Raw genomic sequence first — 25,729 nt, forward strand, 5'->3', positions numbered from 1 at the left:
ATGCCTACTGTAAACAGCTGCTTTGCTTCAGATAAACCAGACATCAGAAAACAGGACACCTTACTGAGTTAAGTCAACATGACCATGGGAGTGTTTCTCTCACTTGAATTAATGCAGTAGTGATCCACAAAGTGAATATATTGCTTTCAACTATGAGTTATGATATCAATGGGAATGTGTTAATAACATCAAGGTTATTTCCTAAATAAATGTCATGCTTCCTTATCCTCTCGGAGTAGGGCTGTCCATAGGGAACCAATGGCTGGACAACTGACATGACATTTGGTTTCAACCAATGAGGTTTTATATAGACACACAGCGCCTTCAGGATATCATTATGATTACACTTTTTAACAAGTCTGTTGTCATGGGACGCCATATCTTTCTAAATCCATCCATAGTTTTTATAGAGCCATTAGCAGGGGTTAAATAAAGACTTTGAGCAGCTGTGAAGGTGAGTTCACACAGTAGCTGGAAGCATGTAGATGACTATGACAGACAGTGAGCTCACAGTACCTGCAGGTCCTGCACTATCATGAGCATCTTCCCAGTGGAATGGATGTAGAACCACGGAGCACACAGAAGGCAGGTGTATATCCCACAAATGCACACGACCTTTATTGTTGTTGGTGCAAGTTTAGAGTGATACATAGAAAAGGAAGAAGCACTTTACTCGCAAGACAAGTAGGATTGCCCAATATAACCACAAAATAATAATACATTTCTGCTTAACGTCAGATTCTTTGAGAATGATAGACCTGGTGTCTTGTCAAAAGCAGGGAATACACTATAATCATGATTGAACAGCTGTCCATAGATTTTAATATAACTATTGTTGTACAAATATGTAAGCTAATGTTTGAAATACAAAGAATGAATGTCAATAAGATTTTAAGTGATCACCAGTCATCATCAAGTCTTTCTTTTAGTGGGTCCTTTACCAGTCCTCTTGGCACTGTCCAGCTGAAATATGAATGACGATGTTAGTGATTCAACTACAATATCATGACAAAACACACAAATAAATAAATAAATAATAATAATAATAATATATTTGATCTGTAATGCATTTTACATTTGAAACAAATCTCAGTGCTACATAGAAAAGACAAGACCAAAACATGAGCATAAAAACAGAGAAGCATAAAATTTTTAAATAAAAACACTCAGATGCTGATAAACACCTACTAAATAACATAACCATGCAGTATGGGGCACCTTGAATTGTTTTAGTCAAATACTGGTAGTCAAATACTGGTAGTGAAATACAGAATTTTTGTTTTTGTCAGCTTAAAGTCTCCTCTTTTTCCTTCAGGGGGTTGAAATGCTGATGGAATTCAGCTACTGCAATGGACTCCAACCCGACCCCCCCCCTCTGCTGCCCAAACCAAGCAAGGACAATGCCCGGCTACAGAAACTAAAGAAGAAGAGTGCCAAGAAAAAAGCCGGCCCCTCTCAAACCCCCATACCCTTCCGCTCCTGTTTGTCCCCTGTGAACGAAGCAAGCACAGACCTTGAACACAGTGACCAGTCCACTCCACCCAGGACACCAGATTCATCGTGCTATGGAGAAAACTCTGCTTTTCCCCTCCGACCCTTTTATCAGCACTCTACCTCCCCCTCCCCATACCCCCGGAGCAGCCCCTATGGCCAGACAGGGCTCTTCCCACCACAGTCCTATACGCCTCCAGTCTGGACCGCTGAGCAACAGGTGGCTCCACTCTATGAGTGTTCATCCTTTTTGTTTGATGATGCCACTCCATTCACAATGACCCCATCACTTCAACCTGTGCAAGTTCCAGAGATGCCACCACCAGCTCTGGCTCCAGCTCTAGTTACACCTCCAGCTCCAGCCTCTGTCCTACCACCGCCACCACCTCCAGCCCCAGCCCTACCTCCACCTCCAGCCCTAGCCCTACCTCCACCTCCAGCCCTAGCCCTACCTCCACCTCCAGCCCTACCTCCACCTCCAGCCCCAGCCCTACCTCCATCTCCAGCCCCACCTCCAGCCGCAGCCCTACCTCCAACTCCAGCCCCAGCCCTACCTCCACCTCCAGCCCGAGTCCGAGCCCTACCTCCATCTCCAGCCCCACCTCCACCTCCACCTCCAGCCCTACCTCCACCTCCAGCCCGAGTCCGAGCCCTACCTCCATCTCCAGCCCCACCTCCACCTCCAACCCTACCTCCACCTCCAGCCCCAGCCCTACCTCCACCTCCAGCCCTACCTCCACCTCCAGCCCTACCTCCACTTCCAGCCCGAGTCCGAGCCCTACCTCCAGCTCCAGTTCCAGTTACTCAGAAAAGTTCTGATTCATCAACAGTGAATTCCTATTCATCAGTCACCACAGTAGCTGTTTCAAGACCAGCCCCAGGGCCACAATCTAGTCCAGCTTCCCCAAAGATATCAACTCACAGTCTGGCACTTTTCCCAGCTGCCCCCAATGGTCAGGGCTTGGCCCCTGCTGTGGTTCCAACTCCTACCCTACCTCCTGCTCCAGCACTGGTGTCAGTCTCAGCCCCTCAGGGACAACCTCTTATTTCCACTGAGAAGGAGACACCCTGCAAGCCAAAGGACGTGGCCCCAAGTCAAAGGATAAATCTGGGTACTTCCATGGCTAGCCTACTGCCATCCCAGATGGGCAGCTCACAAATATCTAGCATTAAAGCTATTAGAGAATTCAAGTCTGACGTCCCACAAACAAGGATTTATACATCCAAAGCAACCTTTTATGAAATCTCCAAGCCTCCATTTAATGACATGACTGGATTAAATGTATCTTGTCATAGAGCATCATTATCCACTATACATAGAGAAAGTGAAGCAGCCTCTTCGTATACAATGTCTGTGGCAAGAACCCCTTCTGGACGACCAAAGACACCCTCATGCCTGCCCTTGAGAGGAACAACACCTGTTTTTGAAGTCTCAAAACCCAACCCACTCTTGTTTGCAGCAAGTCCTGCTTTGCCTTCTTCCCGGGATGTGCATGTGGCTGTTATCAAAGAGCCACAGACATACAAATCACCAATACCGTTTACCAGTACAAGCAAAACTCCCTCAACTGCAGCTGATCAACTGAGACCAACTGGATTGAACAATAACACCTCAAACAAACACTCTAATGGTTCAGCCAGTGACAACAGTAGTCAAACTCTCAACAGTTGTAGAATTACAATCTTGGGAGTCGATGTTGCTGAGATATCTCCCAATGAGATTTCAGCATCCAACACCTCTGTATATAAGGGATCTGTTCCCAAAATAATGACAGATTTGCCAATGCCAAATGTTAAAACTGATGAAAGTCAAGAATTTGGAACTTCACAATTCGGGTATAATTTGCAAGTGACTCCATCATGCCCACAGAGTTTAATACAGACAGCTTCAAATGGATACACCATGCCAATAACTTCAGCACAGGTACCCCCAAGCCCACGACCTCTGTCTCCACAATATCAACAACCAAACTTCCCTGTGATTGAGGCACGGAAATCCCTAACATCATTATTAGGATCTCAAATGCCCCCACTATCTCCAATGGCATCTCCAAAACCTAGACCACGATCAACATATTATGGACTAACGCCAGCGGAGTATGTTGCCTATGGTGGAATTCGGACTAATTCAGCATATAATGGTCCCAAGGGACTCTATATCAATGAACTGCCATCGTCCGATGTCCAGTCTAATGGCATACTAACTGGACCATCCGATGTCCAGTCTAATGGCATACTAACTGGACCACCACCTGCTCTGGAGTCTGAGGCATCCATCAAAGAACCAGTCTCTCCTAAAGCTTCCAAAGGAAAACAAATAACCTCATTGGTGCAGTATTCAGTGGATCAGGTTCTACAAACACCTTCAGTTACAAAAAGCTCCTCAGAAATCCCAACACATCAGGAAGACACTTTCAAAACAGAGACATTTGAAGAAGACAAATCTGAAGCACCTGTAAATGGGATACAAATTATTAACAACCCTACTGTGGACATACCAAAACAAAAGCTTTCACTGGCCATGGGACAACAAACTATGCAACAACCCACAAGTGAAGTATCCACATCCATAGCCTCATATTCTGAGGCTCCAATACCTAAAGCAGGTGAGGTACAAAGTACAGCACAGTTTCTAGTAGAGGCTCAGCAAAATAAATATTCTTCATTCTTGATCGATAGTAATGCTGTGTCAAAGTCCCCATTTCCTTCAAAGAAAATAGAAATGCAGTTTTCAAATACGGAAATTCTGAAAATGCCAAATGTAATGAATTTCCCACATCAAATTGGAAATACTGAGTCTGTTCTTACACTGATTAACCCTCCAGCCTGTGCTAATAGAAATTCCTATGGAACAGGGCAGAATATAACAAATGCTCCACAACAAATTGGAAGTTTAGAGCCCACTGTTAAACAAAGAAGTCCTCCTGATCAATCATATTTAAATCATGTGGGAGCTAGTCATTTAATGGAGCAGGTCTTTGATCCACAGTGCACGTTGAAGCCCAGCATTCTCGGCAAGCGTAACACTGAAACATTGATTACCAGTAATCCTCCTATAGAGACCAGGCTATTTGACAAGCTTATCACGGAAGCCATAATACACAGCAAACAGATGATAGAAACTACATTATCCAATAAAGCTAAAGAAACCAAACTCATTAGTACGCCTATCATTCAAACCAAAGTACACAACAATACTGCAGAAACTACACTGACCGCAAAATCTATCACTGAAACCAATTTTCCCAACAAGCCTATTGTCGACACTGGATGTCTGGATGTAGGATCGAATATCTCCAACAAACCCACATCAGAGCCTATGCCAGCAAAAATAAAATACAGCAAGCCAAGCATAGAGACACAGCCCAGCAAACCAAATATGAAAGTACAACATGCTAGCTCACTGACAATTGAAACAAAAAGTGGTACAGCAGGAACTAAACTGTCCACAAAATGTTCAGCTGAAACCAAATTGCCCAGCAAACCTATTGTAGAACCAAACCTTCCCAGCAAACATAGCATAGAAACTGTAAGGCAACTGCCCAGCAAAGCCATAGTGAATAATGACTTGCCCAGTACACCCAACACAGAGAACAATATCAACAGCACACCCAACCCAGGAATCAGCTTCCCTGACAAGCCTACTGCCGTAACTTTAATGGCCACCAAACTCACAGATATCATAGTAACTACCAAGCCTACCACAGCAACAAAACACAGCACGCCTAGCATTGATAGTTCTCTGTCCTGTAAGGCCAGCATCGGGTCCAACCCCCACAGCAAACCTACCATTCTATCCACAGTACCCAGCACACCTATAGGAGAACCTATACTTCCCAGGCCACCCAGCATAGGGACTAGAGGCCTACTTCCAGGCAAGGTCAACACTGACAATAATTTGCCCAGCACACCATCCACAGAATCTGTAATGATCTGCAAGCCTATCATAGAAACCACGCTTCATGACAAGCCCAACATAGTGCCTCGTCGACGGCATAGAAAGCCTAAAACAGAAACCACAAAGGCCAGCAAGATTACTTCAGAAACCATGCTGCCAGGTAATCCTACCATACAATATCCTGCCATGACATGTTCTGTACCAAACAAACATCCAACAAAATCATCCATGGAAAACCAACAATCTACAAAGTTGGCCATTGATGCAAAGGTCTCCACCATGTCCACTCTGGAAACAAGATCCCATTCAAATTCTACAATCAAAGGTAAACAACTCACAAACCCTCTTGTAGTGAACAGAGCTTCTCATACACCTACCCCAGAGCCTAACATTACTAACAGGCCTATTTTAAATGTACAATCTTCCACAAAGCCTGCTGGAGAAACAATGTATTTGTTTACTCCTACTATGGACAATAAACACTTAACAAAGCCTACAGATACAAGAGCCTCCCCTTTCCCAGAGCCTGAACTGACTAACAAGCATACCAATGCACAGCCACTTATGCAGCACATCACAGAGACTCACATTTCATCAAACCCTACTGCAGAAAATAAACCCTTTTCAAAATCAAATATTGAGATTAAAGACCCCATCAAGCCTGCTCCTGAACCTGCCTTAACCAAACAACCTGCTATAAATGAACAATCCTCCACACAACCGACAGAAACAAAATCCTGCTTAAGCCCTACCATGAAAACTAAAAGCCTCACAAAATCTTCCCCTGAGCCAACCCCAACTAACAAGCCTACCATAAATATAAACCCCCCCATACAGTCTACCATTGAAAGTAAATCCTCTTCAAACCCTGCAATAGATACTGTGATGAAACCATCCATAACCCAAGCCGCTGTGATTGATTCTACCACTCCTGCCTCTCTGCCTCAGGCCTCAATCTCAGTAAAAGCTGCATCCACAAACAGAGGAATGTCACCGTCATCTCAGCCAAAGACTGGACAGACAGACAAGGATGTTATGAAAGCCCATACCACTGCTGGACCGGGGACACCAACGCAAGAGACACCCTCTACGAAGTCTGCGACATCAACTGCATCTTCAACTTCTGACAAAAATAACACAGTAGAAAAGGCCCCTGAAACTACTGAGCCCAAGGGAGGACTTAAACCTAAGGGCCTAAAGGCCAAACTCAGTGGATGGACACGGCTCAAAAAGCACATGGTAGTTGAGCCAGATGAGCCCCAGTTTCCAGAACCACTGACTGAAACAGGGAACGACTCCAGTGGCAGCATAAATCAAAATGATGAGGGCAAATCTGACAAAACAAAAAAAGATGTCAAAGGTCAGCCTGAAGGCAAGGAGTTGTTATCACCTAATGAGATGCCCAGGGCACTGAAGATGTGGGATGCCATGCTCTTTCACATGTTCTCCACCAAAGAGAACATCATGAAGCAGATCAAAGCAACCAAGAATGATTCAAAGCAGAAAAATGTGTCAAAAGACAACCAGGTAGAGGTCCCATCTTTTGTGAATCGGCTGCCAATCCTTCTGTACAGTCCACGATTTGATGCTAGGAAACTGAAGGAGGCTGCTGAAAAGCCTCTCACTAAAATTGCCTCTGTGTTTGAGAGGGGACTTATTAGTCGCAAAAATCAGGACGAGGAACCAAAGGATTTTAATAGAACCGCCAGAGGGTTTGGTTCATCAAAAAATACAGATGTCTGACCTGATACACGCTGTCATATTCAGTATGCTACCTTGGGCAATCATTGGGTAACTTGTTAATGTTTTCACTCCAGGAAGAAGCTTTTATAGTAGGCTGCCTGTACACTGTGGAGTGTTCACTCTAACATCAGACATACAGTATCAGTTATTATAAAAATAAGCAAATTAACTTGTTGCCTGCTACACTTTATCCATATCCATATGAAGAGCTTCAGAGGAGATTTTGGATGCATGCAGCTTTGTTTCTTGTGTCTTGCTCCACAGCATGAATCAGAAAAATATTTACGTTGCTTGTTCTTAGTATAGACCCTTGGTTAGATAGAGAGTGTGATCTGTGTGTAATAAATAGGGCTTCTACATTCCTTGATCAGGAGGGCAGACGGGTATAGAAGGACAGGAGAGTGAGAGGAGGAGCTTCAGAGGGGAGGTCTGGGACAGAGTCAGATCTGACCAGGAGTTAGAGGGAGTTGGTAGAAGGACATAGAGAGGCACTTGTACTGTGTACAGTACAATATATTGCTCCCCCTATGGACAAGAAAAGGTTTAGAAAAATGAATAGAGAATGTTTCCTTTGGGATGACATGATAGAATTTGGATTGCTTTATGGTGAACGAATGTAATGGTACAAAATGGATAAGAATGTAAGATTTAGTCAAATAATCTACTGTACACTGCTTAACATTAAACTGTACATGTAGGTGTGTCTCGGTGATTATGCATGTAGGTGTGTCTCAGTGATTATGCATGTAGGGAGGCAAGCAGGAATCCACAAGAACATATGTGATAATAGTTTGCATATTAAGAGAGAGTCAGAAAGTGAATCTGATCTAATCTGTGTTTTTTGATGATTATAGTGCTGTTGCTGTGTGTGTTGTTGATAGTGTTCTCTGTGCTGGGTGGTTTCTCTACCTGATCACTGTATGGGATTGTAGCATTGTAAGGAATTAGGCTACTTTTATTTTATTTATTTTTTAATTCAAAGGCATTTTGTTGTAGCTACTATAGCTGCTAGATGCTTGTTTCATAAACCCAGTTGCTGAAAAGAACTGTCCCTCACAAACAAAGGGGATATAACCCCAAGAGTAAACTATGGCATTAATGTAAGCTGATTTTGTTTTAATTGTATATATGTTTGTATTGACATTAATAGCATAGTGTGTGACTGCCTTTTGTCATATCTACATAAAACCTAATGAGAAACAATGGTCTCAATGCCTTTTTTCATGCTTGTGTAATGTACTGTAGGCTATATTGAAGTAGTAGATTATTTAGTTCATAACTGATTCAGGGTGTGGAGTTGTATGCACTTCCACTAGATGTCCTTTCTTGAATATGTAAATAACTTTTAGTTAGATGGATAATGTCATTTTATTGAATTTTGTAATGTCACTTCAAGCTTTTCCTCCAATGTATCTCCAACTGACTAAACAATTACTTACAGTAGCAACGCCACTGGGATAAGACTGCCCCAAACAACATGACAGGTCACATACTGCCTGAAGAACACAAGGCTTGTAAATCTAAAATGGTTCTGGAATGCATTAACGACCTGCCTTTCTGAGGGAGGGAGACAGGGCTGATACACCCAGTAGCTACAGTAGTGAGGGGAGATGCTTTAACACATACATTCATTATTCTATATAATTGCAGAATTTCTTTAAAATGATATAGAAATGTAAATTAATATTCTTGTCCAAGTAGGATGAGTGTCTTACTTGATTTTCTGTTTGTGTATTCATCACTGTCATCATTGGCAGGAATCTTCTCATACTTTCCATGACCTGTCACCACAAATTTGTACCTTTTACCAGAGGTCCCCTAAAATAGAATACTTTCTGTGAAAAACATGGCCAAGGAAAAATCACAACCTACTCAAAACTAATGACACATCTTCTCGTTTATATGGTTCTCTATAGACCCTACCCTACTGTTTATATGGTTCTCTATAGACCCTACCCTACTGTTTATATGGTTCTCTATAGACCCTACCCTACTGTTTATATGGTTCTCTATAGACCCTACCCTACTGTACCTTTCCACCACTCCTAGAGGATGGTGTGTCTCCTAAATTCTCCCACATGTTCTTCTTGCTCAGCACATCACCTGGCTTTATTTCCTGTGAGAGGGAAAGTGAAAGATATCAGTACTTGTATCATGCAAACTTAGTATTGTAATATCCATTTGAGATTAATCTCATGTTTTGGCATCTACAGTTGCAGTCGTACAACGTAAAGAAGTAAGAGTTGAGGATATTTGTCCAGAAGGGGGAATACTTTCTTACAAATTGAGTAACCAGCATAAGGTGACATGTACTGTAAGTTGCTTGTTCAACTTGTTTCACTTGACTTAAAGAGAGAAGGACTGATTTTTTTTAAAGGCTATAGGGTTTGATTATGTTCACACTCAAGCTTAGAGAGAAAGATGGGCAGGTTTTCAGAGAGGAAGTAAGGAAGAGAGAGACAAGTAGGGGAGAGGTACCTTCTAGTAAGGGAAAGGTAGAGTAGACCAGACATGTAGACAGTGGACAGAGAACTGAGCGTGAAAGAGAAAAGCTTTGAGCAGAGGCATGACATCAACCGTTACCTAAAAGAGTTGTTTGATATGAAATAACACAATAATAACATTAATAACAAGCTGATTCAATGCTAGATAGAAAATGTATATAAGTAATAGCATTTATGGTGTACATCCTCATGAGCTTCTATAGACGTGTTTGGAAAGACGTGTGTAGATTCATATTGACTCACAGCTGGTTTGGAGGAGGGGCTTCTGCAGGTACCGTCTGGGTTCCCTTTCACCCACTGAGTGATGAGGTCAGCCACACCCACTTTTATACCTTCTGCATCCTGAAACACAATCAGAATCTTTAGCCATCAGTCAGACAAAATTACAGGTTTTAAAATCAATCATTACATGAATCAAATTCCCAGTGATGATGAGATGCCTGTGTCCCATGCCTTGCCTTGGATGGGGGGGCTTTAATGGAGCCCTGGCCCCAGGCTTCGCCAGCCTCAAACAGGCTCTTCTTGGAGGCGACAGGCTCGGTGGGACTAGGGAGGTCCATTAAGCCCTGCTTGGATGCCTTTGCTTCCTTTGAGGAGATCTTGAAAAGCAAAACACCGCCGGCTCAGTTTGTTGAATGTTATGATGCATAGTTCTGGGGAATCTATGTATTGAATATTTTGGGGATATTTTATTTGGGTTTTAATATCCTTTATTTGTGGCCAAATGTATATGAAGAGTCAAACAATTACTTTAAAAAAATGTTGTGTTGTTGTTGTTGTGTCAGCATAGTTGTGAAGTGTCATCTACAGCGTAGGTGCAAAGCGCTAGTGATGACCTCATATCCCTGAAACACAACATCTGCTCTGAGCACGTTACCTGAAACTCAACATCTGCTCTGAGCACGTTACCTGAAACTCAACATCTGCTCTGAGCACGTTACCTGAAACTCAACATCTGCTCTGAGCACGTTACCTGAAACTCAACATCTGCTCTGAGCTAGTTACCTGACACTCAACATCTGCTCAGAACACGCTACATGAAACTCAACATCTGCTCTGAGCGCAGAGAAAGCTACTTAACTACAGTCTAATGCCTCTCCGCTGTAACAACAAGCGCAATCCTCTGGAATGACAAACAGATGATTGATGGGCAGTGAGCACAGCCGAGGTGGTGTGAGACAGCAGTGCTAGAGTCAAGCTGGATGGGCACAACATCACCTTACATGAGTCTGGGAGAGGAAGAGCAACATGCTCTGACATGAAGAGGGACTTGGCCAGTTGTGCTCAAGGGTAGGATTCTTGTAAATGTGTTGGGTGACACTATGTGTGAATTGTTCTCCCATGTGACAGCAGAGAGTTGAGGTGTGTGTGTGTGTGTGTGTGTGTGTGTGTGTGTGTGTGTGTGTGCGTGTGTGTGCGTGTGGTGTGTGTATATGTGTGTGTGTATGCGTGTGGTGTGTGTATGTGTCTGTGTGTGTGTATGTGTGTGTGTGTGTGTGTGTGTGTGTGTGTGTGCATGTGTGTGCGTGTATGTGTGTGTGCGTGTGATGTGTGTGTGTGCGTATGTGTGTGTGCGTGTTTTTGTGTGTGTGTATGTGTGTATGTGTGTGTGTGTGTGTGTGTGTGTGAGGTGTGGTTCTGGGTATAGTGTTACCTCGATGGCGTGGGTGTACTGCTCCAGTCTGTTGTCGATCTTGGACACAGCCACAGGAGGCAAGCTCTTCTTAACGCTGTTACTGTTTAAAACAGAAAGAGACTTTTTGGATCCTGCTCAAGCGAGTGTCCTTTAGCCTTTGTGGCCCAAGATGCCAGCCCAAAGTGGCCTTAAGTGTGCCAACATATTCTTAATGAGCACTGTATAAGTATGTACTGTCAACTAAAGTTATGGCACCCTACTACTGTAACTACAGTATGCACTTGATCTAATTCAACATCAAACATATTGGCCTTGGCGCCATCGCAGGAGTTCACTGCTTAGCCTCCAATACTGTGTCTAGACTACTTGACACACCAAATACTGTAAGACTGCCTGATCTCATCCAGAGCCATTCATCTCTCACTCTGCCTGTTAGGGTTCCCTCACACAGCTGATCTCTGCGCCAGTCCAAACAGACTGGGCAGAAGACTGACCTCATCACATACATCCAACATCCGTCATTCAGACTGGAACAAACCCAGCCCTCACTCTTCACTTTCAACGTGAGCTTTCTTTTTTCTTTTTTAAGTTTATATTGGCACAGAATTTCCAACAGACCATATATCAACAAAGGCCTTATGTCCTCCACATGTTTTTTTTTAATGATAAACATATCTTCATCCATGTCTCAGTTTTTTTGTGTTTTTTCTAAGATTAATGTGACATCTGGAAAAAAAAAACTTTCAGATGTCACAAGTCTCTTTCAACCACAGAGACAGTCATACAGTAGGTGCTTTGTGTGGAAAGGTGTTCAGGCTTAATTCAATTATGTCATGGGCTCTGTGAGCGGAACCAGGGAAGGATATGTTCCATCATGTTCACAATATGTAAAGGACTCTTCATCCTCACGCAACGGATCCTTTTACACTGGCAGAGGACAGACAATAAAGTAACAGCACACCTAATGATGTCACCAAGGTTCTGAGATTATTACCCAAAGCACTCTTGGGCACACCTTAACAAAATCCAGCGCACCGCAATAAAAAGCTTTTCAGGTGATTATTTAAAGCCGCTATCTCATCAAGGGCCTTTTCATTGTTCACCCCGCGCATCCCCTGTAAATGTCGTGCTGGACACAGCAGGCTAGCCGGATAGCGGCGCTAACGTGCCTCTGCAGCATGGATGTATTGAGAGGAGCCACGCGGCAGCTAGCAGCATGCATCAGCCACCTAAGAAAACACAGATGCAACATCTGGTTTGACTTGACCGACTATAAATCACCTACTGGCAAAGAGGGATGCAATAAAGGAGAGAGAGCATAGCGCCTGTCAAGGTTAGGGTCAGGTGTAGGGTTAGGGTTAGGGTTAGGGTTAGGGTTAGGGTTAGGGTTAGGGTTAGGGTTAAGGTTAAGGTTAGGGTAAGGGTAAGGGTAAGGGTAAGGGTTAGGGTTAGGGTTAGGGTTAAGGTTAAGGTTAGGGGTTAGGGTCTTCCTTAACCCTAAACTCAATGGTGTTATCGCTAAACTGCGAAACACGTAGACGCTCCCAGCCTGGTATGACCATCCCGATCTAGCGAGCTCACTGCTTCACTCCGCAATATCGGTCTGGCCTTCGCCCCATAGTAGCCTCGCGTCACCAGTCTCTCCTCGGGGAGGAGAGCCTGGTGTCTATTTACTTCACTGCCTTAAGCCCGCCGCATCATCCAGCTCGAGCCTATAGAGCCTCCTACTTCCGCTTGCTTTATTCTTCCTTAACCGGTAGTTCTCCTTGCATGTTCTTTTACAATTTTCGTCGGTGTTATGCCTGGTGATGCCATCGCGAATGTTATCTACTCGAAACTTCACCATGTGCAGCCTACAGTAAAAACATTACAACTGTTCTTTTTCCGGTCCAGACCGGAGGATTATGCGATGCGTCATCACGCGTCCACTCTAGACTGGCGAAACAACTGCGAACGAGAAAGGCCCCAGACTACCTCAGCGTCAGCGTTCAGCAAACTTTTACCAAATCCAGTCGGAAGAACGGCAAAAACGTCTTTTCCACCAAGAAACTCCGCTAGTGCATACTCTTGTTCTCGTTTAAGCGTTGTGATTAAGTCTATTTCTGCAATAACGGCACTTATAGTTGCATTTATTCTTCTAACGTTAACGTTACCACTCGTTGCTTCAGGAGCCACCATGTTTGTTTAGCAAGCGGCAGGAACACGAACAAATCAGGGGCTGCTTTCCACTGTGGTACAGAACAGCAGTTAAAACGCAGTCCCTGATTGGCCCGGTATGGTCTGGATTTTGGGATAATCGCTCTTGAGGAGCCAGACTGTTCTGTGTTAGTGAAACAGAATGTGAGCTCGCGAGAACGGAATGGTCGTACCAGGCTAACAGATTTGTCCACATAAATGAAAGCGTTCTGTCATGCGTTCAGGGACTCACCTGTTCTTCAGAGAGCGGTTCAGAGACTCTGTTCTCTCGGTTATCTGAGGGGTGGGAAACAGGGACACTGGATTGGAAACTGGAACTCATTGTTCCTCCTATGGCTTATTATGACACCCCACTGACAAACACTCCTGAGACAGAGTATGTGTCAAAGCCAGAGGGACAAGTCTCGCCGTGAGGTTGTCAACATAGCATCCAACTATATTACATTGAACCTTCATGTTGATAAAGAAGTGTTCAAAATGTGTTCGAAAGATGGCAAAACAAGAGACAGGTTTTTGTGAAGCACAGTTAGACATCAAAGAGACAGGCGAGGCGTAGAGGGTTACAGTATGACCACACAGAGCAGAACCTTTGAGTGACTGTTGTTCACCCTATTTTGACCTCTGACCCCTGAGCAACCTCATACACTCACCGTGCATGTATTGTCAGCCGTCACTCTCTCCAGCTCATTCTGTACAGGGACACACGACAGGGAAGCACATTGACAGAAGGGACCACAGAGTACAGTAAGCAAAGTGCCCTGCTGCAAGTACTGTGTTTTCCACATTGCAGTTTACAAGTCACAGCTCGGTTGCTATATTGAGCAATGCACACATATTTTCAGCAAGAGGCATGGCATGTCACCACAGCTACATCAACACTAGCCACTTGCACTCAGGAAACACAAGCTGACCACATGCAGTTACACATAACTGTAGCACAACACAACCAGATAATGTCAACACAGAAAATAAGAAAAGCGCTGAATCGAAGATGTCAAAATGCCATGTGTAATATGAGGCGAGAGGGCTTTTCAGCATCCATCCCATGTGGTATTCTGATAAGGCGGATGAGATGAGATGAGATGTTTGAAATGCCACACTGCTTGTGTGCCCATAAGACTGTGTGATACATTCAGAGTATAAAACCATAGGCATCCTCACTTCACATCACAGCCAAACAGTAAACACAGCCTTCCACCAACGCAGAACATGTGACTTACTGGATAAAACTGAATGAGGAGTTTCTATTGGAATGGCATGAAGCATGAAAAAGACAAAACGGTCATGGTGAAATGACAAATACCAATGGCAAGATAGATGTGCTAAAAACGGGTGCATTGGTTGAATATGATGTCTACTGGATATGGCATACTATTGAAACACGACATGTGGGCCATGTATGGGTTTGAGAAGACCAGGTAAAGAGGAAATAAGAAGTTCTGTTGGACTTCAGAAGTACCTTGAAGGTGGGACTCATGGGGCTGAAGGGGCCGAGAGACTCCTCCCCCTCGTTGCTGGAGACGCTGAGGGTCTTCATTCTCCTCTCCGTGGCCTCCATCCTCCTCCTCTCAATCTCCTCACGCATCCTCTGTCTCTCCTCCTGCAGAGGGAAACAAGTCCATGAGCCCACACAACTGAGCTACTCTCACAAATAAATACCGTTACCTTCTTCAAATAATGGCCTAACTCCTGGGCCTAAGTCAATGATTTGGGCCATTATTTTAAGGAGGTTACGATACGTAACACAGGCTACTTCACACAAACTCATTTAATTTTCACCAACCTACACTCATTGGCAAACTCTTTCAATTGTGATTCATTACCACCAAACATTACTAAGTATGATTACATCACCTAAACTTTAGCATGTATGTTAAAACTACAATCAGAGAGTCAGTGTCCCCGGCCGCACCTCCTCCTGGACCTGTCTGCGCTGTCCCTCCTCCTCCCTCCGGCGCTCCTCCTCCTCCCTGACCCCACGTCTCTCCTCCCTCCGCTGGTTGAGCTCCTCCAGCTCCTGCTGCTCCACCGCCTGCCTGTGCCTCAGTTCCTCCAGCTCCTCGCCCTCCTTCTCCGCATGGCTCCGTCTGAACTTCTCCAGACGGCGTTCCGTCTCCAGGAAGGCGTCCTCCACCTCCCCGTCCACCTCGCTCTGCTCCGCCAGGCTGGAGCTACGCCTGCTGACCCACAACAGGACATGAACAAGACATGATCTCCTATAGAACAGGACATGAACAAGACATGATCTCCTATAGAACAGGACATGAACAAGACATGATCTCCTATACAACAGGACATGAACAAAACATGATCTCCTATAGAACAGGACATGAACAAAACATGATCTCCTATAGAACAGGAAATGAACAAGACATGATCTCCTATAGAACAGGAAATGAACAAGACATGATCTCCTATAGAACAGGAAATGAACAAGACATGATCTCCTATAGAACAGGACATGAATAAGACATGATCTCCTATAGAACAGGACATGAACAAGACATTATCTCCTATAGAACAGGAAATGAACAAGACATGATCTCCTATAGAACAGGACATGAATAAGACATGATCTCCTATAGAACAGGAAATGAACAAGACATGATCTCCTATAGAACAGGACATGAATAAGACATGATCTCCTATAGAACAGGACATGAACAAGACATGATCTCCTATAGAACAGGACATGAACAAGACATGATCTCCTATAGAACAGGACATGAACAAGACATGATCTCCTATAGAACAGGAAATGAACAAGACATGATCTCCTATAGAACAGGACATGAACAAGACATGATCTCCTATACAACAGGACATGAACAAGACATGATCTCCTATAGAACAGGACATGAACAAAACATGATCTCCTATACAATTCACATCATCCACAAATAAAAGTTGTCTTCGGCAGGGGCACTGCTTACAAATACTGTAGATTAAAAAAAAAAATAAAAAAAAAATAAAGATCATAGTGAAGTATTACCAGAGTCCCGTGGTTAATTTAGAATAAGTCTGTTTACCTGAGAGCGCTGTAGGATGCAGAGGATGACCTCCTTCTCTCTGCCATGTCTATCTGTGTGTTTGCAAACTGGAGCAGCTGATTTTGAGGCGTGTCTAAACTAAGGAAGGATGTTGAGCTGTTGTGCAGGAAATTGTGACATTAAAACTGATGTTGTTATGTCCCCGTTCCAAGCTCAGTATGAGGTAAGATCCAGAGACGCGAGATATGGAACTGAGATATACTGTGTTTAAACTGAGATATGGAACTGAGATATACTGTGTTTAAACTGGAAATACAGCTATTAGTTTTGGTTCCTACCTCAGACTCATTTTTCCTGTGACTAGATGTGTCGTCCTTTCTGCTGCGTCCCCATTGGTGTTCAAGTGCCTTGTGTCTTGTGGCATGAAGACTTTGGAGGTGTATGAGATCTTCACTTCCTTTTTCTTTTCTGTTACCTTGGATAGAACATAGCACTAATTTATACCAAGAAATGCAAAATAATAATGCTTTTCATGAAACTCATTGGAGGTGTGTGCATGGGCCAGTTTAGAACCCATTCATTTTTGGCATGCACAAAGACATCAATGCATGCAGGGATGGAGGTCTGTGTTCCCTGAGCATCATTTCTAGTTTATCAACTACTTTTCATGAAACTCAAAAGTGCATAACATAAAATATTTAGACACAGAATAGACATAAAGCAGTATAAATGTATAAGACAGACATGATATCTTAAACATTATAGGCGTGTTTAAAGAAGTGTCCTTGATACTGTAGGTCCACCTCAATGTTTAACTTCAGTGCTTCTTTGACTATAGAGTTTGTCAGGGATCTGAACCTATAGAGTTTCTCAGGGATCTAAACCTATTGGCATTGCATCTAAATCTATTGACATTGCCACAAATATCAGCTCATGTCACCTTATCGTCTGTGAATCTTCTGGAAGCTTCTTGTCTCTCGTTGCTAGCTGTTCTCTGCCTCTCCTCCTGTTCTTCTGGTTCTTGTACTGAGTGGGATTTCTCACTGGGTCTAGAAGTTCCATTAAGTTGGGGCTGGTGGTCCCCCCGGGCCTCTTGTTCCTCTAGGTGGCGCTGTTTGCGTTTCTCCAACCTCTGAGTCCAATCACTAAAGCCTTCATCCTCCTCAAGAGCCACCTGGCAACCAGGCTTCAGCTCACTCTCACACCTGAGGACACATGATAGCACACTGCCTGAAAACTGATCTGAAACATTTGACCCAACATGAGATATGCATATCTGTTGATCATTAGATCACAAGTAACCAATCCTCTGCTGCTCTTCAGTATATGAGCCACACAGAAAAATCATTGGCTCAAATCAAAATAATATAAATTACTTCCCTCTATACAGTGGAACATAAGTAAATATTTATTGATTTCCCTCACCAAAAGGGCACATAAACACTTGTGTGGCTAAATGTGATAGCTACCCGCTGTGAAAACAATGAAGGCTACTGTACATTGTCAGCAGTCAACACAATGTTTAAACAATGGGTTGTTAAAACCAGCTTGGTATTGTAGCGGCTTAGGGCCCTTAGGTACTGTACAGAGGACAGAGGAAGTGGGGCTCAACAGCCAAACACCTGTGGCGAAGGGCTTAGGCCATCAGTAATGTATTATTTATTGAAGCACAGAGGCCAGCAGGGCTGCGCCAGGGGCTCAGTGAGATAGCAGGTGCGATCCAGACTCCAGAGCTTTGTGCTCCATGGAAACAGACATGGTACCCATGGTAACCCACCTTCTGTAACTGACCTCTCTTTAAACACAACAGGACTGCGTGGCCCAGCTTCCTGCCTTGCTCTGTGGCCTACTCTCCCTTCCTCTTTTTGCTCTTTCTCAGTTCTCCATTTCAAATTACATGAACAAGCAAAAAATAGTTTGATTCCATTCCCAGTTACCAAGCTTGATTCCATTCCCACTCATTAAAATGCATGTTTTCTCAACAAAGCCAATGGTTGCCTTAACAAGGTCTCTTCTTGTAAAAGTGAAAGTAGTTTTCTCCTCTTTATACTGGCACATTTTCTACTTTATCTGTAAAGTTTGCATGGCTTTTCCAACCTCACACACCCTTGCTGCCTGCTCTCAAACTTCAAACTGCTCAAAACCTTTTGCATTTTCAGAAAATAGATCAACTAACTGTGAGTACATTCATCAAAACACGACTTAGTATCCAAGAGACTCTTTTGCTCAAATTTAAAAATAGAGCTGAAAAGCAGACACAATTATCGGTGAAACCACACAAGCATATACATGACCGGTTCACTCCCATGTTATCTCAGAGGATGTAGAGGCACTCCCTTCAATGAAAGCCAGAGATCAGCACTGACATAGCAACTCTGAAAGCAATGGCACAGCAACTAACATGTCCATATCTCAATTATTAGAGTGTGCTCTGTGCGTATGCGTGTGCGTGCATGTGTGTGTGTGTGTGTGTGTGTGTGTGCGCGTGTGTGTGTGTGTGTGTGTGTGTGTGTGTGTGTGTGTGTGTGTGCTTGTGTGTGTGTGTGATGGTGATGAATTGCTCATGGTCATTACACTTCTTCCTACAGTCAGCACCACTTGGGACTCATGTGTTTTACCCATATAAATGAATGATAAATAAATAAAATATTGGCCTGCCAAAGCACGTTGCATCATGCAGTAAAAGCGAGACTTGAGCAACACAATTGCCATAGATAGGTTATACATGTATACAGTATCTAGGAGACCATAGTCAGGTGATGGACTTAAGGTACTTTAATTGTCCCATTAAAGGAGTAGTAAAGGGAAAATGCATGTTTATCCCTGTTTTAAGGTTACTTATGATCATATACAATGGTTCAGATCAAAACGTTGACAAAACTAGCACTTTTGAGAAAGTCTGATAATTGCTCTAACACCGTTTTGGTCATACAATGGATGTGGGTGGGCACCTTGAAAAATCATTCAAAAACATGTTAAACTCTCGATTTCAAAGACAAGAAGCTCACTGAGGGGGTAATCGGTGTCCAATGGTGTTCTGACATCAAATTCGTCAAAGTATGAATCCTGTAGGGTTTTATTGATCATTTTATGAAATCCATTGACTTGTATTGACGCGACCGTTGTAGATGTGTAGATCAATCCGCAGAGGGGATTCAGGAAGCGGAACTACTTACGGTAGCTATTGTTATTGTTTATGTTGCTAGGCTACCTAGTTTGCGGAAGTTTACACACGTATGTGCTGGGACTAGTCGAACCTCAGATCGAAGAAGAACAATGCGGATTTCGTCCTGATCGTGTAACCACCGACCAGCTCTTCTCTCTCGCGAGGATCTTGGAGGGGGCTTGGGAGTTTGCCCAACCTGTCTACATGTGTTTTGTGGACTTGGAGAAGGCTTATGACCGGGTCCCTCGAGAGGTCTTGTGGAGGGTTATGCGGGAGTATGGGGTGAGGGGGTCCCTACTTAGGGCCATCCAATCCCTGTACACCCAGAGCGAGAGCTGTGTCCGTGTCCTCGGCAGTAAGTCGTCTTCCTTTCCGGTGGGGGTTGGCCTCCGCCAGGGCTGCGCTTTGTCACAAATCCTGTTTGTGATTTTCATGGACAGGATATCGAGGCGTAGCCATGGGGAGATGAGTTTGCAGTTCGGTGAGCTGGGGATCGCGTCGCTGCTATTTGCAGATGATGTGGTGCTGATGGCATCATCTGCCTGCGACCTCCAGCACTCTCTGGATAGGTTCGCAACTGAGTGTGAAGCGGCTGGGATGAGAATCAGCACTTCTAAATTTCAGGCCATGGTTCTCAGCAGGAAACCGGTGGTCTGTCCATTCCGAGTAGGAAATGAGTCCTTACCCCCAGTGAAGGAGTTCAAGTATCTGGGGGTCTTGTTCACAAGTGAGGGAACCATGGAGAGGGAGTTTGGCCGGAGAATCGGAGCAGCTGGTGCGGTTCTGCAGTCGCTTTACCGCACTGTTGTCTGACAATAAGAGAGCTGAGCCAAAAGGCAAAACTCTCGATCTACCGGTCTATCTTCGTCCCCACCCTCGCCTATGGTCATGAAGGATGGGTCATGACCGAAAGAACGAGATCACGGATACAAGTGGCTGAAATGAGTTTTCTCCGGAGGGTGGCTGGGGTCTCCCTGAGAGATCGGGTGAGAAGTTCAGTCATCTGGGAGAGACTCGGAGTAGAGCCACTTCTCCTTTGCGTTAAAAGGAGCCAGTTGAGGTGGTTCGGGCATCTAGTGAGGATGCCTCCTGGGCGCCTCCCTAGGGAGGTGTTCCAGGCGTGTCCGGCTGGGAGGAGGCCGCGGGGTAGACCCAGGACCAGGTGGCGGGATTACATCTCCGCACTGGCCTGGGAGCGGCTAAAGATTCCCAAGGGCAGAGCTGGTTGATGCTGCCAGGGAAACGGATGTCTGGGGCCCCCTGCTGGAACTGCTGCCTCCGCGACCCGACCTCGGATAAACGGATGAAGATGGATGGATGGATGGTGCTGCAACTAAATAGTTCTATGCTAAATATTTTAAAAAGCCTTTCCAGATGAACTAGAATCTTACTTTATGGTGAATTATATGTCAGAACTCACTCTGTGAGTTTCTTGTCTTTGAAATTGAGAGTTTAACATGTTTTTTGAATGATTTTTCACGGTGCCCACCCACATCCATTGTATGACCAAAAGAGCAATTATCAGACTTTCTCAAAAGTGCTAGTTTTGTCAACGTTTTGATCTGAACCATTGTATATGATCATAAGAGGGCTAAACATGCATTTTCCCTTTACTTCTCCTTTAAGAACAATAAATAGCTAAATTAGCAAAATGCTGTAGCTAGCTTTCAGTCTAGAACCCAAACCTGACAGCATGGATACAGTATCCCACCTAGCAACATGTGGTTTGCCTTCATGTACTTACAGTGCATCCTCTGTCTGGAGCCCGTTGTCCAGTGAGGGGCCTGTTGGGCTGAGTGGGGGTCCCTGGCCTTGCTGCCTCTCCCTGGCTCTCCTCCGGCGCTCCCTCTCCACCTCCTCAGCGTCCTCCAGACTCCTCTGGGCCGTCACCCTGTCCACGAAGACCATGTCAGAAACACACTCAGCGTCCTCCCTGTCCATGAAGACCATGTCAGAAACACACTCAGCGTCCTCCCTGTCCATGAAGACCATGTCAGAAACACACTCAGCGTCCTCTCCTCTGGGCCCTGTCCACGAAGACCATGTCAGAAACACAGTCAAGTGCATTCGCTCTGCACTATTTTTCCTGTGTCATGTACATGTATGTATCCAGTGCACAAATCGGTCCCTGTCAACTTTTCAGACAAACTCCTTACAATATTGCTATATATAGGCAAAGCAAAGAAGCTGATATCAGCTGGGCAATAACAATGTTAAGTCTGGTGTTCACCTCCCAGTCAACACGTTCCCAAGGGAACAGCTCCAGAGCTGACACTCAGACTGTGTTAACATTGAGTTCTGAAAATTCAGATTCAGGGGCTGGAGCCAGGCCACTCGTTCAAGGCACAGCTTTCTGAATATAGTATATATTTATAGATTGCTAGTTGCATTTTAGTTCTTGTTCTTGCTGAAATAATAACCTCTCAACTTAGACTATCAAATGAAACAAAATGAACCACTGACTGGAGGCAGAGCCTGTGCGGGTCCTATTGAATTGGAGCAGTAAGCTCCATTAAAGTGGGTTGATTTGCCTCCATCTGGGCCTGGGGTCTGGTTTCCCCCTGCCTCCATCTGGGCCTGGGGTCTGGTTTCCCCCTGCCTTCATTTGGCTTCTGGGTCAGTTTTTCCAGCAGGGTCATCAGCTGGCCCTTAATGAGTCTCAGACCTCACAATTGTTTTCCCATCGTTCATACTCTCTCTCTCTCACTCTCTCTCTCTCTCTGTCTCTCTAATTCTCTCCTATATACCACACACACACACACACAGAACTATTGGTTTGCCAATTTCTCTGTTTTGGAGTTGCTGTGGTTGTATTACTCTTCAACTCCCTCCCATGTTTCTTGCGACCCAGCCATAGCATTAGCTCATAGCATTAGCTCATAGCATTAGCTCATAGCTTTAGTTCATAGCTTTAGTTCATAGCATTAGCTCATAGCATTAGCTCATAGCATTAGCTCATAGCTTTAGTTCATAGCTTTAGTTCATAGCATTAGCTCATAGCATTAGCTCATAGCTTTAGTTCATAGCTTTAGTTCATAGCATTAGCTCATAGCATTAGCTCATAGCTTAAGTTCATAGCTTTAGTTCATAGCTTTAGCTCATAGATTTGGCTCCTCTGGCGCATGTAAGAGAGAGGAGAGGTGTGGGGAGTGAGAGGAGTGAGAGAGGAGAGGTGTGGGGAGTGAGAGTGAGAGAGGAGAGGTGTGGGGAGTGAGAGAGGAGAGGTGACCAGCTCCAGAGCCAGTGGGAGGGAGGATGGAACAGGGAGAGGGCTGCGTGGTCAGGGCTGATGATCTGGGGTTGTGGAGGTGAGGGAGAGGGCTTGTATCCTGCCCTGACCTCCAGGGGGTGTGGAGGTGAAGGGAGAGGGCTTGTATCCTGCCCTGACCTCCAGGGGGTGTGGAGGTGAAGGGAGAGGGCTTGTATCCTGCCCTGACCTCCAGGGGGTGTGGAGGTGAAGGGAGAGGGCTTGTATCCTGCCCTGACCTCCAGGGGGTGTGGAGGTGAAGGGAGAGGGCTTGTATCCTGCCCTGACCTCCAGGCAGCACATCCACACACGCAGGATCTGTCATGTCCTCATTAGGACTCCACTGAGCCAGCACACAAACAGACAGGAGCTCAATAGTGGCTATTAATCCACCACTATGACATCCTTCTAGCTTATAGTCTTTTTGTGATTTTTTCCTCATTTATTGTCAAAGCAATGAGATGAATTCATCTTGACCCTGGAACATGTGTATTTAATTACCCAACACATTAATTGGCGGTGATTTCATCCCATTAACCAGCATGCAATATATCTTTTTGAAAATCCCTTCTCATTACAGAAAATGAAAGGCCTCTGTTCTCCGTTCTCATGGAACTGTTTAGCCACAGAGAGTTGAACAGCTCCAAGACTGCTTTATATTGGAGTTCAGTTCCTCCTCAACTATACAGTAAATGCATGATGCAATACTCTATTTGTCTCTGGCAATAAGGTCAGCTTGCATCCATGTCAGCCAGTTAAGGATCATCTTACACAAATGTATTGAACTCAAAGAATGAGAAGTATGTGATATCTACTTCATAGAAATGCCATGGAATGGAACTGCATTATGCCGGGTGCAGACTAGAGGATTTTAAGCCCGATTTTAGATTCACCCATCCTGACAATCGGGGGGGCGTTCTCGAATCAAGGCTTGTCAGAACCGATTATCTGCCCATATGATCCTGTAGTGTGAGGTGTTTACCGACCTAATCTAACCTAAACGTTCCCGACTGATCAGAGTCTCTCTGATTTGAATCGTAAATATGAAACATGTTTGATATTTATCCTTGGGACAGCGATGGAATGCTGAGCGGAAACCCACAATGAGATCGCATTTCCCTGGTATGAATCGCCACTCGTGTAGTGTGCAGTCCTGCGTCTTGACTGAATCGTGGAGTGTGCATTCTTACTATTAAAATATCAAAAAATCTGTTAAGATGATCGTTATGTCTGTGGTCTCCCACGTTTATAAAATCAGTTAAGATTTGAAAATCCTCTAGTCTGCACCCCGCATAAGCTACTGTAGTGAAGGACATCGGCCAAGCAGGGTTCTTCTTCTTCTTCTTCATGCGGGTTAGGTGTTGTCGTCTCCTCTCCTCCCCAGGCTCGGGGCTGAGGCGCTATCCTTTTACCACCTTGAGCCTGGGTGAGGGGGTCACCCGGGCTATATATCCGGGCACACCTCCAGGAGCCATCCAAAACTGTCAGGCCACGCATTCAGTTGGGTGTCCGGTATGGCGGACAGTCCTGGATGACATGGTCTGCGGTTTGCTTCTCAGCACCACACTCGCACGAAGCACAGGATATCAAGCCCCATCTGTGCATCGAAGCAGAAGCATCCAACGCCGGTCCGAGGCGATTAAGCCCCGCCCACGCCGGTCTGGGTAGGTCCATCCCGGGAGGGGAAGGACCGGCGGCCTGGATGAAGTCACAGAGTCTGGAGGTGTTTGCCTCCCACTCTGCATGCCAGATGTGGTCCGCCCATCCTGCCTCACTGATGTTAAGATCTCAGCATTGCTGCAAGAGATCCCGTGCGGCAGGCACAAAAGGGTGTCTCGACTGTTGCAGTGAGCCTGTTGTGGAGCAGGTGGTTAGGCTCCACGGCCCGGCAGGTGAGACGTGCTGTGGTTCCTGTGCGGTGGAGGCCAGCAGGCTGGATGCCTGCCTGCGAGGATGGAAAGGTTGTCCACAAGAGTGGGACACAGGCATCCTGTCACGATGCGCAAGGTTTCATTGATAGGCAGATCGATGAGGCGGGTATGATCTTTTTTCGCTGGCAACCCAGCCTGATCGGACCAGTTGCCTCAACAACGCCATACGAGCTGTTAACTTCTTGCGCAGTGACTCGAGGTGTCGGCGGATGTGCGGGTGAAGCTGCGGTTTCGGACAAGCTCCATGATCATGCTGACCATGTGCCTGTCCGGCAGCAGGCGGAGCAGCTTGCAGGTGAGGCCGCGGTGCCATATGGTGTCGTAGGCAGCCGTCAGGTCTATAAAGATGGCTCTGGCCTTCTTTTTAGCCAAAAAGCTGTCCTCGATGTCTTGAATCATCAAAGTGACTTGATCTACGGTTGATATCCTGTGTCGGAACCCGGCCTGCTCCTGTGGGAGCAGCCTGTCGATGGTTGGTTCGACGTGGGCGTAGATGAGACGCTTGAGGATCTTGAAGGGGATACATAACAGAGAGATGGGGCGGTAACTCGCGACAACTAGGTCTCTTCTCCAGATTTTGGGCATCTTGAGTTGGCACAAGCAGGAAGAGAGGAACGCTCTTAACCAGGACTTCAAGGCAAGCGCAGCATGGAGTATAAGCTGGCAGATAGAATCAGGCCCCGGAGCTTTCCCTGGCTTTACATGCTGGAGGGCAGCAGCGAACTCCTCCGGTGTGAATTCACCGGAGATGTTACCGCCGCTAGAAGTTGTGATCTTCCAGAGGTCAGACACTTCTTTTGCCATGAGACGTGACGATACACGGTCTTTGCCCTCACGTGCTCCTTCTCTGGATATTGCCGTTTCCAATCTAAAATTGGATTTTATCACACTGCAGCATGCGCTTCTTGATTCCAAGCTGCTTTTAAA

At 45.1% G+C, this 25,729-nt stretch overlaps 1 protein-coding gene across 1 annotated transcript in view; it reads right to left on the reverse strand.

Moving 5' to 3' along the window:
• Positions 1 to 829: 829 nt before the first annotated feature.
• Positions 830 to 25,729, reverse strand: part of LOC311308106 (uncharacterized protein) — a 32,715-nt gene continuing 7,815 nt past the window's right edge. Inside the window, exons 2-14 of the mRNA XM_084437042.1 lie at positions 21,369 to 21,515; positions 17,399 to 17,663; positions 16,797 to 16,933; positions 15,381 to 15,648; positions 14,928 to 15,068; positions 14,119 to 14,157; positions 13,701 to 13,744; positions 11,291 to 11,372; positions 10,095 to 10,235; positions 9,880 to 9,978; positions 9,165 to 9,248; positions 8,848 to 8,950; positions 830 to 963 (exon numbers count right to left, since the gene is read on the reverse strand). Coding sequence (XP_084293168.1) covers positions 938 to 963; positions 8,848 to 8,950; positions 9,165 to 9,248; positions 9,880 to 9,978; positions 10,095 to 10,235; positions 11,291 to 11,372; positions 13,701 to 13,744; positions 14,119 to 14,157; positions 14,928 to 15,068; positions 15,381 to 15,648; positions 16,797 to 16,933; positions 17,399 to 17,663; positions 21,369 to 21,515 — 1,576 coding nt within the window. The 3' untranslated portion in view covers positions 830 to 937. The remainder of the gene's footprint in view (positions 964 to 8,847; positions 8,951 to 9,164; positions 9,249 to 9,879; positions 9,979 to 10,094; positions 10,236 to 11,290; positions 11,373 to 13,700; positions 13,745 to 14,118; positions 14,158 to 14,927; positions 15,069 to 15,380; positions 15,649 to 16,796; positions 16,934 to 17,398; positions 17,664 to 21,368; positions 21,516 to 25,729) is intronic.

Source organism: Borostomias antarcticus (assembly GCF_949987555.1).
Source record: "Borostomias antarcticus genome assembly, chromosome: 4".
In the NCBI taxonomy this organism is placed as follows: domain Eukaryota; kingdom Metazoa; phylum Chordata; class Actinopteri; order Stomiiformes; family Stomiidae; genus Borostomias; species Borostomias antarcticus.